Genomic DNA, 17494 nt, shown 5'->3' with positions numbered 1-17494 from the left:
GAGCTTTCTAAACGTAGCGACTCGCTCGTGACGCTCGGCGTGCCGTGGTGTGTGTGGACTGCAGTGTGTCCAAGCCTGCTCTGTGTGTGTCTGTGTGCTCCACAGACCCGGCGCCGTCTCCGCCGGTCAGGGACATCGGTTTGTTTAACTGTGGATCTCCTGGTCCCCCCTACTCAGACCTGGACGACAGCCATAGCCCTGCTAATGGTGTGACCTTAACCACTCCTGCATTACAGTAGTTTATGCATGCTTTATTAAAAATACTAACAATAACGTTTTGTTTTACTTTTATCTGCCTGTTTCTGTATAGTTGTGATCAAATCGAAGCTCTGCTCTCTTTCCCATTAAAAAGAACAAATTCTCGTGACAGCCTGCAGACAATCTGACGCGCCTCTGCTTCTCCAGCAGACTCTCTTGACCCTCACTCAGAACTGGAAGGGGAGGCACCAGATGGGTCGTTTGCAAACCGTAACGGTCGCCACGCCATTGGCCACGTCGATGACTTCAGCGCGTTGCAGCAGCAGGTCCTGGAGGGCCGGAGCCTCGTCCAGCGCATGGAGGCCACCCTGCAGGCCTGCCTCACCCCGCCACTGCTGGAGGGCAAACAGATAGAGGGCAGCGACCTGGTCTGTGCTCATCACCGGCTCGCTCCGTCATGTAAAAAAAACTGTGAAATACTTCTAAATAAACGAGGTGCGTTTGCAGGCCGTGGACTATGGATGTGTGAAGAGTCTTCTGTCCAACACCAAGACTCTGAGGCAGATCCTGGAGGAGGCCATGTCTCTGCTGAAGATGTTCTGGAGGGCAGCTCTTCCTAACACAGATCCCTCCATCCAAAACCTTAAGAAGGTCTGAGAAACATGAACATATATTAAATTAATTTACTGATGTTTGATCAAACATGTTAAAAGTATTGTGTGTATGTGTGTAGGAGCAGTGCCTGCAGGAGGAGATTTTGTCCCTGAAGCTGCGTATATCTGAGCAGGAAGAAGTTCTTAAAGGGACAGTACAAAGACTTAGGAGCACCAGCCGCACCAAGGAGAGCATGGAGCACTTCATAGTCAATCAGTGTGAGTTTTTTTAAGTACCTCTTTGTGCAAGAAAATGTGGAAAAACAAGCACATCAATACCCCAAAAGACTTGCAGCTGTAAGTGAAGTGAAAGTTTATTCTACAGTGTTTTGACCGTGGCAGACTAAATGCAAACGTGCACCACTGTTTTCCTATTCTTATTTATAAAAACGTTGAGTTATTGTCATTCCTTTTCACGTTGTGAGCTACTTTGTGTTGGAATATTGTATAAAATCCCAGTAAAATACAAGGAAATGTGTGATTGTAATGTCACAAGTTCAAACTGTTTTCATCCTTAGATGTGCTGGAACTAAATCTTTTGACTTTTTTTTTTTGTTTTTACAGTATCAAGGACCCGCGATGTACTGAAAAAAGCCAGGACTAATTTAGAGGTAACCACTCTATTATTCTGTTAGATAACAATAGATTATCTGTTTGTGCTCCAGGTTCTTCTTGTGCAGTGATCAGGGTTACTTGTTATGTCTGAAATGTGTGTTACAAAGTCATCACTACTGTCTCCTTGTTCCTTCATTCTGAATTTGTCTCTCCTCCTTTCTCCCCCTTTATAATCCCTCAGAAGAACGAGCTGCGGCTCTCCTCTCTAAGCTCCTCCCCCTCCTCTCCTCCTGCTGGTAATTGTCTGACATCTTGTGTTGTGCCACACGGGTACACGCCGCCCCAGACTTTCCGCTTCTCATTATCTCAAAGATGATGGTTTATGGAGTTCTTGTTCTGGCAAAGGCGTTTCTAGGAACTGGAGCTGCCCTTTTTTGTTCATAATGACATCACTGCTTCACACCCTACAAACTCAGAACTGTATTTTTACCATCTTTTTTATTTATATATATATATATATATATATATATATATATATATATATATATATATATATATATAAACTATGTTCTTTATTATTTTGTATCATAAAACTAGACATTAAGTTGTTTTGACATATTTCTTCACATAATGCTTCCATAACCATGATTTTCTCAGCTTCTGTTATTGGTACTCCTTATGTGTAAAAAGCCACAAAATTAATTTATCTTTCATTGCGGGAACAGGATAGTAGGATAATAATATAAAAAAGATGACTTTATTTTAAAGTTCTTTTTTTTTTTTGCCAGTGATGCCAATAAATGATTGATTGATCTAAAACACTTTTACTTTCACACAACTTTAAAAGAAAAATAACAGATTTACCTCTTAAAAGCAAAGTAAACATGTTGCTGAAAGCATCAAAACTACCCCTTCACACCATTTTCCTGGACACTTTTTACAAGCCCTGACCATTGAACATACTTGGCTTTTCTTGTCATCCCCAGTTGAGGAGCTTGGAGGTGTTGCCAGAGCACGGCCTCCTGATCGCGGTGTCCTGATGAGCGGCGGCTTTCCTGGAATCACCGGAGCAGAAGCCACTCAGCGTCTGGCAACGAGGAAGCGCAGCAGCCAGTGTCTGCTTTAGACTCCCAAAGCACCAACCTAAGTGCTCCCATGTCTGACCTCTCTGCTTAAACAGACCCCTCCCTCATCACATACTCCTTCCCAGTTGACCCTGCCCACTCTTCTCCATCCAGCCGCCCCTTGTTCGTCTGGACAATACAGTCAGAGTACAAGCTGCACCTTGACCCTCCCCTCACCCCTGTTCACCTCTGTTGTTGTCTTTGAGTGAAACAGTCAGCAGTTTGCTTGCTGTGTGTAAGATCGAGGGGCTGATTGAAAAGTGCTTCTGATGGTTTCAGGGATGTGCGTCCTACAGTCCCGAAGTGTCTGAAGATGCCTTTAGCTCTGGTTCGAGGATTGCACACATTTCTTGTGGGTTTCTGATATATTTCAGGTACAGATACTAATCTGATCTGCACCCACACAGAGCCAGACAGCCTGTAGAGAAAGAGGGTTTGCGCATGTTTGAAATGGCTTTTGAGATGTACTCTGCACACAGACACAGACACACACACACGTAAAGTCCCATCAGTTTGTGTGTGATCGAACGGTTCACTCAAAGACAAGTTCATTTCCCCTAAACCTGCCACTGAAATGCAACTCTCCTCCTTGTGGCAGGAGGTTAGAATTTTTACAAATGCAATGCAAAGAAAAGTGACATCCACAATCTCTCGTTAGACATGCCGGAGGGATGTGCCGTGCACAATGTGCGCTAGCCGTTGTGGAGAAAGCCAATAGCTAAGATTATTTGTTGTTGAGTGATGCTACAGCCAAGTCCCACGCCTCCTTTTCAATGTCCTCTAAGTTTGCAAAATCACAAAAACTGGGAGCTGCGTGTGCCAGAGGAACCAGGCCGTGCTCACTCCCCAGGGGGCTTCTCGTGCGAGCATGTGCAATAACGATGTTTCTTGAGTAACTACGCTGCACTGGATCACAGTTTGCAGCGTTTGCCATGGTGTGGACACAACCGGTGTCATGATTGTATTTATTTCTTGAGTGTCGATGCATGACAAAGACTGTGCACATGAAAATCGGAGCGCTGGAACGAGTCGCAGCCGATTCTTGCCAAAGTTTGAGCCTCAAACTTTTCACTCTGACTCGCCTCGTCCACATGAATGAGAAAACTTATATCAGCCACAGTGTCACCACGCTGTCTTGTTTTCCTTTTAAACCATAGAGACGGCAACCGTTAGACACCTATTGAAACATTTTTTTGGACCAGCACTCCAGCAGATTTTTCAGTCAAGCTATTTGTTAATGTCTCTTAATGTTATTTTTAGTATCCCCTGAGCAAAGGCAAAAAAAAAAAAAGAACAAATTTTTACAAATGATGCAAACTTTGGCGGGCTGCCTGTCACTTATCACCTAAAAAGCTAATTTTCCCGTTTGTTTTACTGTTTTTTTTTTTTCCTTTTTTTTGCTGTACATGATGCCATTCTGTGCTGTAAATATCAGCTTTGTGTGCATGTGTGGGTATTATGCGTGAAAACAGCCAACATTTGCTTTTTTTGCAAAGTTGATTATCTGGGTACCTGTGCAATAGCTTGATTATTTTTGGTTTATTTTGATGTCAAACATCATTATGGTGTGTCTGTTTGCTATTCACCTCCTCCAGTGTACAATGCAGTGTATGCAGTGTTATTAGAGGATCAAGCCACTTTGAATTAATTAACTGCATAGGCTTACACCTGATAAGTAAGCAGACTATGCCTTCATCATATGTAATACACTGACCATGTATCTCCTACTATAAGGCTCTGATTAATGTTGCTTCGCTTGCCTTTAACCTTAGCTTGAGAGTTTGCTCTCAGAGGTAGAAATGGCCTTGACCAAGCGTCTACTTGATTTCTGTTGAAGTGGGTTTTGTTCACGCTCGAGTTTTCAGGAAAGAAGAAAAAAGACAAAAGTTGCCAAGTATTTCAAAGTTAATGGGAGATGTTTCGAGGAATTTTGTTTTAAAAAGTGTCTTCTGAAATGATTGTAATACACTGAATCAACAGAGCACCTTGTTAGGGCGTGAACAAAGCCTGTTTTTTCTTTGCTATTTGCTAATAAAAAGGGAACCAAACAGTAGATTGTTGTTGGTATTGAATTGCATATGTATATAGTGCTATCTGATTGGTGCAGGTATATCCTGAGTTTATGCTTATTGAAGTAGTTGGCCGATACAGGACACTGTTGAGTCCTGTGTCTGATCAGGTGTGTTGCATTAAAGAAAAAGTTCTTGCGATGATGAATTGTGAGAAGGAATGAATAAAACACTTAAAAACTTCCGTGGTTTTCTCCTCATTCCAATGCGCCTGCGACACTTGATTTAGTTTTAGTCTGAAAACTCATCGGCATATGTGGTTTCTGATAAGCAAGAGCTCATGAACGCAATGACTGGAGAAGTACCAAGAAACGAACTGGTGACCGTCATCTGACGATTTTTACCTTTGATGTCCTTGACCAGTGCTCAAAAGTCCTAGATTTTCTCAACAGCAAACACTCCATAGATGGCCATTAGCCAGACACCTGAACTTCAGCACCCTTTGGTTTGGACACTGTTACTGTTAGCTATTATCGGTATCAGGAAGGTAAAGTAAGTGAAGTTCAAAGAAGAAGCTATTATTATTATTAGGATTTCTGCAACATTTTTAGATATGATTACTCTGTATTCAGACTGTGAGAGAGGACTAGACATTCAGCAGATAACAGGAAGGCTAAATGGAGCACAGCAAAGTTCCTCTAATTTTCCTGTTGAATAGGACTGAATTTAAGACAATGTAGGTCCCAGGGATTTTAGCAATTTTATGTACTCCATCCCCACAAGTTTATTTTACACAAAATTAAACTGATAGGTACACGTTAAGTACCTTTCTTGCTCAAGGACCTCCAAGGCTGTGTATGTATTTCAGGCTCTTGTAGCAAAGGGTTCTCTACAATTACAATTACCCAATAAACTTGTCTTCCTTTGTGGAAAGAACTAAGCCCTTTACCTCACCATTCACCACCATTTTATTTAATAAAATGTAACAACTATTTCTTCTTATGCTTATAGCTTCACCATGTGACAACCAAATACTAACACCTAGTGGCTAAAACTAGTATTAGCGGCTATATCATTACAAAGCATTATAACAAAAACATTGATTAGTGTTTTCACATTTTAAGTGTTTAAAAACACAAATTACGAGAAACAGACACGTTAGCACTATAAAACCGAATGGGTTAATGTGAAACAAAGGTGTACAGAATAGTTAATAGGCGTAGGAGGATGTTAAAACAATATTAAGTCGATATAAACCGACCGTGGAGCTTATTATGCCTTCAAAAATACATTTTCAGGGAGCAATTCGTTCCATTAAAAAAATGACAAAACTCTTTATAGGCCTATTTTTTTTAAAAAAAAATGTAACGCCCACTGTAAATAAAGTAAACCAAGTTCCTTCAAAAGTAATTAAGTATTCATTATTTTTACGATAAAAAAATAAAGTGAAATTGTATTATTTCAATCACGGATACATATTATCAATTTCGACCAACTGCACAGCCGTATTCATGTCTATGAGGCGAACAAGTAACCACGGCAACTGGTGCACATGCGCACTTGCATGCTTATATTTGCGACACTACGATACGCCACACGGCAGCGAGTAAAATGTGAACGCGGACAAGCTAGTCCGCTTTAAGACGTTTACATGTCAGTATGAATCAGTCGACTTTGAGATTAATATGCTGTTTACAATGTCAGTGACTCTAGCTGCTGTTTGTTTCCCCCTCACACTTCCATCTTTCCTTTCTTTCATTCCAGAGACGTGATCGGCCACATTTGTTTGACATGGCAAACCCTTTAAAGGGTGAAGTTATGAGACTGTACAAAACTGTAAGTTCTGTTTCATTCCTTTCTGACTACTGGTGGTAGTCATAGAGACAGTTAGACTTACAAACATGTTTCATATTTGAATGCCTTACATTTCTTAAGTTTTACTTGGAAATTATCTATGAATTTGGTGTTTTGAGATATAAACTCTATAGTGACTTAGCCTACATTATAATGTGGTGTGTGAAAATTATTCACGTTAAAACGTTTTCCCTTGATAATAAACTTAACATAAACCACTAAGCAATTAGAAGGCTTTCACGTAAAACTGGTCAATAAAAGGAAGGAGTCTTTGATAAACTTTCATTTGTGAAAGTGAATGTAAAATCTGCAACTAACACTTTGATCAAAAACCAAGTCAGTTCTCCTTTTTACCAGTTCGTGTCTATTTGTACCATGACGTCGTCTTCTACTTCCATTTCATAAACTTTTAAGATTGGTAATATCTTTCTTGAAATTAAGCTAGTCTTCAAAATGAAGTCTCATGTTTGATTTAATTCTACATATTTTTCTTTTAAACTGTAATTATGAACTAAAGTATTCACTCATAAACTATATTTTGGTATCTGAGGCCTGAATAAACAGTTGAGCAGTCTGATAAAATACCCAAAAAAGTCAGGTGTGTGACTACCAGACCACGATCTCTTGCATGTTACAACTGTGGTTGACAAATTACCCTGCCTATCTTTGTTTGCTATAGATTTTTTTCTTTTTCCAGTGTCCAGGTTTTTCTGACTACACACTCATTCATTTTGTTCAGCCTAATATGTTGTTGCTTCCTCCTCTGGTTGTTGGTCCTACAGAAGGTTGTTGGATCAGGGGTGATTCAATTGCCACGTAGCACCTTCCTTACTCAAATTTTGCCCCTCAGACTACATGAACGAAGCCATTGATCAGACTCGGACCCCATTTATGTCCGAGGGTGGAGGTCAAACACCTGCTAAATGCAGGTCTACACAGACATGTAGGACTTCACAGAACCATAGCTCCATACTTACCTTTGGTTTGGTCAAAAAAAAAAAACAAAAAAAAAACTAAATGCTCTGAAGTAAAGCATCTTATTTGACTTTTTGTTGTCATTTTCCAGCTGCTGTATCTTGGCCGTGAGTACCCAAAAGGAGCAGCTTATTTCAGAGAACGACTAAAGCATGCGTTTATGAAGAACAAAGATGAAACTGACCCTGAGAAAATCAAACAGCTGGTTGCCAGAGGAGACCACGTCATCAAAGAGCTGGAGGCCCTTTATTTCCTCAGAAAATACCGGGCCATGAAGAAGCGCTACTATGACCCCGAGAAGTGAGAACAAACTGTATTTTTCATACAAAAGAGACATGGAGACTAGTAGAAACATAAGCTGCAATGCAATTACTGTTCTCTTCACAATTTTAAATAAGCCCTACAAAGTAAATAACATACTGTTGTCTGCAGAAAACCCCAAAAGTTGGTTTTCAAAATATCTACTTTTTCCGTTCTTTTTTTAACGAAAGATGCATGTAACGCTAAACTCTAAAATTGCACAAATGCAGCTTTAGATGATGAAGCCTCTTCTTGACTTTGTATGTCACTGTGGCCTAAATATCTGATCTCTGTCTCCACTGGCCATAAATCTTTTCTCCTGAAGCCGTTCAGGTTGTGCACTAGAACTTGGACTCCAGTGAAGCTTAAGTTTTGGTGCAATCAGGCTTTCTTTATGTATTTTTTAACTCACGTTCTTGTTTTCTTCAGAATGTAATTATTAAGACTCAAAGAGCCGTGTGTTAAACATTGTTAAACGGAAATGTCTGCCTTTTGTATAATGAAATGCTTTGAGTTGTAATGCAATTCTGTATTAACACATTTATACGAATGTCGTTCAGTTGCTTGGAAAAATAAATGTCCTATACTGTATTAAAGTAATATTCACAGGTAATAAATGTTTTTTAATGCTAAAATATTGAACCCATTTCATTTCAATGACAGCTAAGAGGAAAGTTAGAGGAGCTTGATGTTTTCACTGGTTATCTGTCTCATAATATACGGTCACAACATGGGGACAGTTTTAAAAAATATCTAAAAGACATAAGTTACATACAGCAGCATCAATTCAGTCTGGATGTGCAGACACCGGTTTATAACACGTCAAATTACAATTTTTGTATTGTCTTTAAAGAGTGCGAAGTTGCCTTGGGGGCTTAATGGACTTGAAACATTTGCAATAGTTTGTAAAAATGTTTGTACCCTTTTAACTCATCTGTCAAGTTACTACCACAAGGTTATATCTATTTTTATTCCAATTTTATGTGAAAAGCTAAAAAGGCAGTAGAGAAAAATTGTAAAAGTAAAAGAAAAGTAGGGTTGTGGGAAAAAAAAAAAAAAGATAAAATATATGCCACTGGTACTTTTAGTGTCAATGCTGTGGAAATGCAACGCACAAACTGTTGAGACTTGCATTTGTCATTATCGTAGCTGTATTTGAAGATATTAGTTGAGCCATTGTGACCCCTGGTCCGTTGCAATTTATGAAAAAACCAGAGGTCTGGTAGCAGAAAGCAGGCTTTGCACAGTGTCAACAAAGCAGTAATGGGACTTTCTGACCAAAGCTATCCCATCAGGGCTCATGCTGTCCTGCAGAACGTGGATGAGTGTGGAGTGGAACTCGCTGCCAGCAGCGTGGTCGGTGGAAAAAGCTTCACTGTTCTCAGTGATCTCCAGTTGCCTACTCCTCTGTGAACCCACAAAGTAAATATTCCAAGAGTCTTCAGGTACAGGGCCGGCTTTGAGGTGCTCACAGCCCTGACAGAAAAGACGGACATGCAGATGAGTACAACAGAACAATTAAGATGTACTGCATTGGGTTATGTAGTCTTTCCTTAGTCTAACAAAACCATGTTGCTGGTGATTAATGGACTGTTTTCACTCCTCTATGTCATGAGGCACAACATGGAACTGGTGCTGCACATGTTACGCAACAGGTTGTTGCTAGGTAACCAATGAGCGAGTGAGTTTGTTGATGCCATGCCTTGCTTAGGTTGAGCAGCTAAAGTCTTTCACTCTGCCTACATCCCCCAGAATGTTGTGCGATTTTGGATCGGGGTTCAATGAATGTTCTATATATTGAATATTCCATCAGCTGTATTATCTAAAGCTATTGATCACGATTCTTTTGCAATTTATATATCATTACTGATGTATTGTCCAGCCCTAGTTCATGTCCAGCACTTTGAGCTGCTTTTAGTATGAAGGGTGCTTTATAAATAAAATTGATTGATTGATTGATTGATTTATGTCATCTCTAAAGAAAAATATAGGTTACCGGGAATAAAAGTACCTGAAGGACCAGATTGTCCTCTCCACATGTGGCGTTCCACTTGCTCCATGAAAAAGCACAAGCTGATGCATAGAGGGCCATCTGGTCATAAGCAAACTGTTCTATACGTGGGTTCTGAAAAAAGAGCAGAAAGAAGCAGGATGTTTTCTGATGCTGTGCGGAACAAAATGTGATTTCCTGACTTGCACAATCAAGTTAGGCCAGTTTCAATATTGCGGGTCCCCCATGTGGCGTTAGTGAAGCACCAACAGTTCCTATCCTGTAATCTAGTCTTCATCTAACATTTTTTTGGGAGGTTGTTGTCCAAATGTGACAAATGTTGTCCATCAATAAAGAGACCTTTAGGCACATTTCCTTTTAATGTAAAAAAAAAAAACATGGCAAGATGGAAAACTTCTCCATTCTACATGCTGCTCATTTTCAACAAGTCTAACCCCGACTACCCATACAGCGAACAAAAAAATCAGAGCATTCATGTATCTTTTTTTGCAAAATGATCAAATGAAATTGCTACAGGATGCAGACCTTCTTGCAGATGCTGACGTATTTGTGCGTGTTCTCGTTAACAAAGATGTCAATCCCTGCCTTGGCCATGGCTTTCTGCAGAGCCGGTCCGCTCATCCACTTCCCCACGAGGTGAGAGAGGCCTCTGCCCTGCGCCACCTGCAGCATGCACTGACTATTCTGTTCATCAGATTCATAACAAACAAAATGTTAACGTTTGTTCTTCTTAATAATTTCACTATGTATTCATTTACATCTTGCCGATAAAGATATAAAATGGAACAATTTTCGTGAGAAATATTCTTGTAAACCAGAATAAAAAGCCATTCAGCTCATCTCTAAATATTTTCTCCAACAGCAGGTGAACAGAAAAAAAGTGTCTTGCCTCGATGGTGATGGAGATCTGAATGAGAGCCCCCTTGACAGTATAAATAGCTGAGTTTTGGCCCAGCGGCCGCAGCTCCCAGCCCCGGAAAGGAAAGTTGGCGAAGGTGTTGCGCATCAGTGCGAAGATCTGGAATGATTCCATCTCAAAGGAGATTTTGCCTTCTGCCTCCTCGTAGGAGACGTTGATGATGCCGTCCTTTCGCCAGCGGCCCTCTGGTTGTGCAGAAGTCACCGTTAGTGGCGTCACAGTACAAAAAGCATTCATTCCTCTGGAACTGTTTCCACATTTTGTTCCACTATATCTTAAAACTTCAGCATGTTTTGATCGGGACTCTATGCGATAGATCAACACAAACTGTCACTATTGTGAAGGAGGATCTTTTCCCCCCTCACATTTTATTATTGCAACACATGAAAAGGTTCAAGAGGGATGAAAATTGTTGTCCAACTTCTGGGCTGGTTTCTGATGCATGTACCTGCAGCGTCCCAGCGAGCCACGAGTGGCATCTCCATGAAGACAACCCACTCGGGAAGCACAATGGACACCCCAACAGGGGAGCACGCCCCCTTGTTGGGTTTTTCTGTTGGGTCATCGGAGCACTCCTTTTTGTTGGACCTTTCTATTGGGTAAGGGAATACCTTCAGCCCATCCACCATCTAGAAGAACAAACCATTGATCTTTGAAGATCTGCTGAATTCAACCTGAGCTGAGGGTTTGGGCAGAAAAATCCTGTTGTAATCACCTGCAGTATCGTGTACCCCTTTCTCCTGATAGGCTGAGGTGGGAGTTGGAGGAGATCGTAGTAGAAAACTCCACCCAGGGTTGTGTACTGAACCAGATTTACAACCTCTGTGTCATCTTCTTTCTCTTCGAATTCAGGCACAGGTGGACTCAGAGAGTTCAGCTGTGCCAAGCTAGGCCAGGATGGATCCTTGGCTGTGGACAAAAAGAAGGTCCTTTTATTTCAAGGTGGAAAATTACATAAGTTTTAAAGAGTAATGACAACTTCTGAAGAGAATAAAAAAAGATCTAATTTTAAAAATTCTACATTAAGTTTTTTTTTTTCTTTACTTGGACCATCAGATAAAACCAGGCTGCAAATGTGACCACTGAGTTCTTCTGTCTGTGCAGGTATCACGCTTTCCTCTGAAGACGGCCGGCTGGTGCTTTTTACGGGCGGCTCACTGGTTGGACTGCGAGGGGTAAAGGGCAGTTCACTGGTGCAATCACCATCCTGCAGTGGGAAAAGGAAAGCAAGGCAACGGGTTTGGGTCATCACAAAGTCATCTCTTGGAAGGAACGTGGCCGCTATTTTGACAAATAGGGAAGAACAAAGATCACACTACAGCATAAAAAAAACAAAACTGTTTCAGCAAATCTGTGAGTAATACTCAAAACTCTCCCGCTCTTCCTACTGTGAGCCATGCGAAGGTTTTATGGGATAAGAACTCAAAGCCGAAAGGCATACTTCATGGACAGCTTAATATAATGAAATTAAGACACTATTAACATATTCACACCTTCATTTTTTTCTCTTTAAACTCAAACTAGTTTCATTGATGTACCTGATTATAAGTGCTACAGAAACAGTATTTGGTCTCTGGTTGAAGTCTGCCTTGGTGAAGGTTTGCTGTTGTATGTGTGGCCGGTAGGGATATCATCACCTCAGTCTCATGTCAATTGTCTCAATTGTTCATTTCTGTTGTAGCATGGTTTGAGAGGTCATATCTTACTTTAAATGTGGAAAAAAAACAGTATCGATTTGTTTTTCTTTAAGGTCCTGGTTGGTGATCAGTAGCTCTGATTGAAACTTGAAAATCAATGGCCAGCATTTTAAGCAGATGAGAAATATTTGGGCAGGGTTATGGATTCTCATCTAAAAGTTTAGACGTGTTGAAAAACGTCCTTTCACAAAACTTCCTTTGGACAATCAGCCATCAGTATGTGGGATTTCTTGCCTGAGGACATGGGATTGGCACGTTTTTAAACTGAGGGTGAAGAGCATCTTAAAAGGAATCAGGTTTAGAGCCAGCCACGATCATTTCCTCAAGGTTTTGCTCGCCTGTTTTATCCCTTGATGACGTACTAGATGACTTCTGGTTCAGCTGTATCGATATTATCGTATGTCTATGTGGTTAAAAGCCCATCTGGGGACATGCATTGCAACTTAGCTAAGGCTACAAATATTAGCGCTTGTCCCCATTCAAATAAACAATAAACAAACAGTTAAAATGAAAATACTGCTAAAACATGAGCTGATTTGTTTTGACCAACCCGGGTTTCCTCTGGCTGCTGGACGGGCGGAGGAATCTCCTCCACTATCGGCTTCTGAGGCAGATGCCTGAGCCTGGACAGTATCGACAGGTGGTCATAGTGGGTGTGGAGGATCCGCACGGCGATGTCGCTCACAGCCAGCTCCTCAGGAAGCTTAAAGCTCAGGCCAGCTTCCTGAAAGTCAAAACCTGTAAAGCTAAAGACAGAAAATCCAAACCCGTGAGTGTGTCAGTGCGAGGACAGGGGAAGGATTTGAATATTCCCAACCGATTCGCCCAATAACCTTGGATTTTTGAAGAGGTTGGCCCAGAGGCACAGCGTCACATTTTTGTGTTTGGACACAGTCTGCATGTTCCTTGTGTCGGGGTCAATGTTGTCGCTTGCTCCCTGTGACGAAGACGAAACAGGAGGATGCAGCGGAACGGGTTTCCACGCATTGGGCTCTTCATTTGCTAACATAAATAAATGAAGCTTGTTTTTGTCCTACCTTTAGGAGCTTCTCAGCTATGAATAGGTGCTTGGCGTGGAGAATCTCCTGGACTTCTATGAGAGCATCGTGGTACTTTGGGACCAACTCTGGATCTTTGGCCTCTTTCATAAGCTCATCCAACGCTTCAATAAGCTACAAACATAACCCGTGCTATCACAGTGCCTTGCAAAAAACATTCTCATTCTTGAACTGTTTCATATTACATCCAAAAACCTTTAATGTGCTTTACTGGAATTTTAGATGATTGACAAACAAAGTAGAGCATGATTATGAAAAGAATGGAAAATGATGCATGGTTTTCAACATGTGGTCTCCCTGAGTCAACAGTGTAAACACTGCGTAGAGGTGTGTAGTATGGATACACACCTTTACTGCTGAGTTGCATAGTTGATGCTCCTCTTCGATGTCGGTGTCTGAGTAATCCTTCCACAAGGTGACGAATGTATTGACCGCCCGCTGGTCCTTTGCGTCTGGGACTCCATCGCAAAGCATGTATCTCTCCCACTGAGCGCAAAGATTGGACAGAACTATCAAGAATGATCGCACTGAAATCTCTACTTTAGTAAATCAGTGATTCTTGAGAATAGGGACAAAATGGGTTTTAATTTTCCCATTTTTTTATTATTATTATTATTTCTCAACCTTATGTGTGCAAATATGACAAATAATGTTTACGAAATGTAAAGATGCTAAGGTGCAGGCTCCCAGTTGCAACATTTTTTTGAAAATGAAATTTTTAATCGACCTGACCCAGAACTTTGTCATCAACATCTGACAAAAATAAATATAAAATTATTTTTTAAATACCCTATTAGTGATATTTTTACTCATTTTACAGACAAATGCTTCTCAAGAAACAAAATAAATATTATTTAAAACAAAAAACAACAAAAATTCCATCTGACGGAGTTGACAGTGCATCACAGAGCTGACACAGAACTGAAGGTGGTGACAAACTAGTGAGTAATAAGAAAAACTTGATACATGTGAAGTAATGCAATTTATGTAAAATACATTAAAATGAATTAATTGCACATTTAAGTGAGATTTGACAACAATTTCAATGAAAGAGTCACAAAAACTCTGATGGAGTTGACATCTGACGGGGTTGACGAAATGCCAAACTACCTCAATGTATATGTTATTCTAAAGGTGGTCATATTGTAGCTCATCAGGTCCATGAAATCTTTACAGTTTACCAAAATTAAGCTTTTATTTCACAAAATTTCATCAAAGTTTTGTAAATTGTCAGTTATGGAGTTGACACATCATGGTTGTGACGAGCAACTTAGGAATAAAACAGAAGAAAAAACTAAAGAATAATATAAGCTAACCAGAGCTAACTAGCCCTCTTAGCACAGGAAGAGAAAAGACGACGTCATGGGGTCCTCAGAAGTTCTGGTGCCCCCCAATAATGCCTGATTTTTTTAAAACATTCTTTTCATGTCTGACGGTGTTGACAAAAACTAGGGACAAATTTCAACGGAGTTGGAAAATATCTAAAAAAATATTTTTAATTCAATTTATCGATACTTTTATAATTATTTATATGACTACTTATACTTAATTGTCATAATATATAATTTTAGTATTTCTTTAATTGTTTAAAGAAGGGGCTGCACAGTGGCGCAGTTGGTAGAGCTGTCGCCTTGCAGCAAGAAGGTTCTGGGTTCAATTCCCAGCCCCGGTCTTTCTGCATGGAGTTTGCATGTTCTCCCTGTGCATGCGTGGGTTTTCTCCGGGTTCTCTGGTTTCCTCCCACAGTCCAAAAACATGACTGTCAGGTTAATTGGCCTTTCCAAATTGCCCCTAGGTGTGTGTGCATGGTTGTGTGTCTCTGTGTTGCCCTGCGACAGACTGGCGACCTGCCCAGGGTGTACCTCACCCGGAACGTGAGCTGGAGATAGGCACCAGCACCCCCCCCCGACCCCACCGAGGGACAAGGGTGAAGGAAAATGGATGGATGTTTAAAGAAATACTAAAATGTGTTGAGTTCTGCTCCTGGACAAGGGATTTTACAGGTATCATCCACCAACTACAATGTTTAAAATAAATTAAAAAATTCAGCAAACACAAGAAAAACACACATTGTTGTGCTCACATGACCCAGGTTAGTTTAGTCAGATATTTGAAAAAATTATATTTTGTGTATATTTTATTCAAATTTGGTGCTCTATCCATAGGACCTGTTTTGTCCCTATTCTCAAGAATCACTGAAATATAATTTGCATACTTTATATGCAGAGATGTCTGGAAAAAAACCCTCAAGCTATGAAGTAAGTCTTTTTTATATTTTAATGTTGAAAAGAATCAGATTATTATCGTACGGTGAACACTACCTCTGCCTTTTCTGCAGCATCAACCTTCCATCTGATTATTGCGGAGTAGTTTTCCTCCAGCAGATGGCGCAGTTCGGTAAGCTCAAAGTCTCTGTTCTGCTCTGCCTGTCAGCAGCAGACGTATTACATTATTTTACGCTGAGTGCAGAAATCAAAGTTACGTGCAGTTGTTATATTCCACCAAAGTTTGGAGTTTATTCTGCAAGGATCTTACCTTTTCCTCTAGCCTTTGTATCTCCTCCAGCTTTCTCTCTCTTTCCAGCCTCTCCTGTTCTTCTTTTTCAGCTTGCAGCCGGGCTGCCTCTGAAGACCAACAGGACACCAAACAAATGTAAGTCACTTCACCACTGCCAATTGAAAGAAGATGTTTACATACACTGTATAATGAGAATTAGAAATTTAATAATCATTTGAAACTTTTTCCTTGTTTAGGTCAAAACTATTTCTATTGTTTTAAAATGACTTTTTTTCCTACAAATTTCAAAGTTTACATACTGGGAAAGTCCAAATTATAATCAAACACAGTTTCTGTAGAATTCAAAACTGAGACTTTTAAAAAACTATTATGAATTGAGTTCATCGTGACAGTCCTAATATAAAAATGGAAAACTACGAGGATTTTGAGGAAGAAATGGTACTACAGTACTTGTGATATTTACTATAGATATTGTCACATTGTTACATACTTTGCACAAACACAACAAGCTCAGATACATTATTCTTGTATTTAGAATAATAATTTAGGTAATTCTAGCTGAGCTAAAACAGGAAAAGATTAGCATGAAGTAATAAGAACGTGCATTTTTATACAGTGTATGTACATGGCTTCAGTTGTTATAAGCTGCAAGAAAGTTTAGTTATGAGTTGAGGCTTAAAATAAAATGTTGAATGCTTTAAAATAACTACCTTCTTTATACAACAAAATAAAGGTAATAAATAAAGCTATCTTTATTGTAGCTATAAAACATAAGAATTACCTTCTTCCTCTTGCTGCTTCTTTAACCTCTCTGCTTTACTCATCCTGACTTTTTTCTAGAAACATCCAAAATGAGTGTTTAACATAGAAAACCGCTTTATTGTACCGAGAGACTGGATAGTGGTAGAAAATTTAAAGAAAGTATAGGGATTAAAGGGATTTATTGTGAGATTAAATAGACTAACTGTGTGCTTCTAGCACATACCTTTTTCTTCTTGGGTGGCTATCATTCACGAAAAAGAAAGATACAAAAGGACATGCAAGAAAAAAATGAAATCAAGGTTTAACATTAGACATTAGGATTTGAAGAAGACAATTTTTCCATTTAAGATTCCAGGGCCCAGAAAACCGAAATAGAGAACACACAAAGAGATAGACAAAGACAGTATTATCTCCAGATAATACTTTAGTTTAAGAGAACATGTTCATGCCAAGACACTCTAGAAAATAAAAGATTTTAAACGATAAACAGACAAGTTTGTGTCTAATTTACATTAAAAAATATATAACTTTACATTTTCCCATTTTATTGCATCACAACTACAAACTTCCTTGTATTTTAATGTAACTTGACACTACATTACTACATTAGTACAATTTCTTTTCAAAAAGTTCATCATAGAAATACTGGACATGTCTCCTAATATCGAGATGCTTTTTTAAATTATGTTAAGTTGATACAAAGGAAGTGACTGATCAACTGTTGTGCTATGAGTTTTCTTTCACCTTCAGAAATGCTTTTGCAGGGAAGTATTTTCTTTTAAAAAAAAATAGTGAGAAAACAAATTAGGACATTTTGACCCATTTAAAAATGTGAACTCCACCGGAAGTATTGCAAAACATG

The 17494-nt window shown here is 39.7% G+C and overlaps 3 protein-coding genes across 14 annotated transcripts in view; 2 read left to right on the top strand and 1 right to left on the bottom strand.

Annotated features, from left to right (window-relative positions):
- The window catches only part of LOC106927895 (myomegalin), a 37650-nt gene extending 32867 nt beyond the window's left edge, over positions 1-4783 (top strand). For 9 of the 12 annotated variants that reach the window (XM_088014474.1, XM_015003782.2, XM_088014468.1 and 6 more), the window contains 7 exons: positions 106-207; positions 406-626; positions 706-849; positions 932-1070; positions 1416-1462; positions 1648-1702; positions 2393-4783. In XM_088014474.1, coding sequence (XP_087870600.1) covers positions 106-207; positions 406-626; positions 706-849; positions 932-1070; positions 1416-1462; positions 1648-1702; positions 2393-2532 — 848 coding nt within the window. In that variant the 3' untranslated portion in view covers positions 2533-4783. The remainder of the gene's footprint in view (positions 1-105; positions 208-405; positions 627-705; positions 850-931; positions 1071-1415; positions 1463-1647; positions 1703-2392) is intronic. The other 3 variants (XM_088014471.1, XM_088014470.1, XM_088014472.1) reach the window with 3 other exon arrangements.
- Positions 4784-6104: 1321 nt separating this feature from the next.
- On the top strand, positions 6105-8303 carry lyrm5a (LYR motif containing 5a). Its single transcript, XM_015003800.2, has 3 exons — positions 6105-6192; positions 6304-6375; positions 7460-8303. The coding sequence occupies exons 2-3, from the start codon at positions 6331-6333 to the stop codon at positions 7670-7672; spliced, it is 258 nt and encodes an 85-aa protein (XP_014859286.2). The 5' UTR covers positions 6105-6192; positions 6304-6330; the 3' UTR covers positions 7673-8303.
- Positions 8304-8736: 433 nt separating this feature from the next.
- dnai7 (dynein axonemal intermediate chain 7) lies at positions 8737-16880 on the bottom strand. The gene is made up of 15 exons (XM_088014822.1): positions 16856-16880; positions 16757-16763; positions 15889-16051; positions 15675-15779; positions 13702-13839; positions 13333-13467; positions 13129-13232; positions 12846-13041; positions 11643-11805; positions 11314-11507; positions 11047-11227; positions 10569-10783; positions 10205-10363; positions 9680-9793; positions 8737-9144 (listed from the first exon to the last, which is right to left on the bottom strand). The coding sequence occupies exons 1-15, from the start codon at positions 16878-16880 to the stop codon at positions 8869-8871; spliced, it is 2175 nt and encodes a 724-aa protein (XP_087870948.1). The 3' UTR covers positions 8737-8868.
- Positions 16881-17494: the final 614 nt, after the last annotated feature.

Source organism: Poecilia mexicana, unplaced genomic scaffold (genome assembly GCF_051168715.1).
Source record: "Poecilia mexicana isolate PSO_F unplaced genomic scaffold, ASM5116871v1 scaffold_17, whole genome shotgun sequence".
NCBI classification, from domain to species: Eukaryota; Metazoa; Chordata; class Actinopteri; order Cyprinodontiformes; family Poeciliidae; genus Poecilia; species Poecilia mexicana.
The sequence above is the reverse complement of the archived record's forward strand: the minus strand, read 5'-3'. Positions and strand labels throughout refer to the sequence as shown.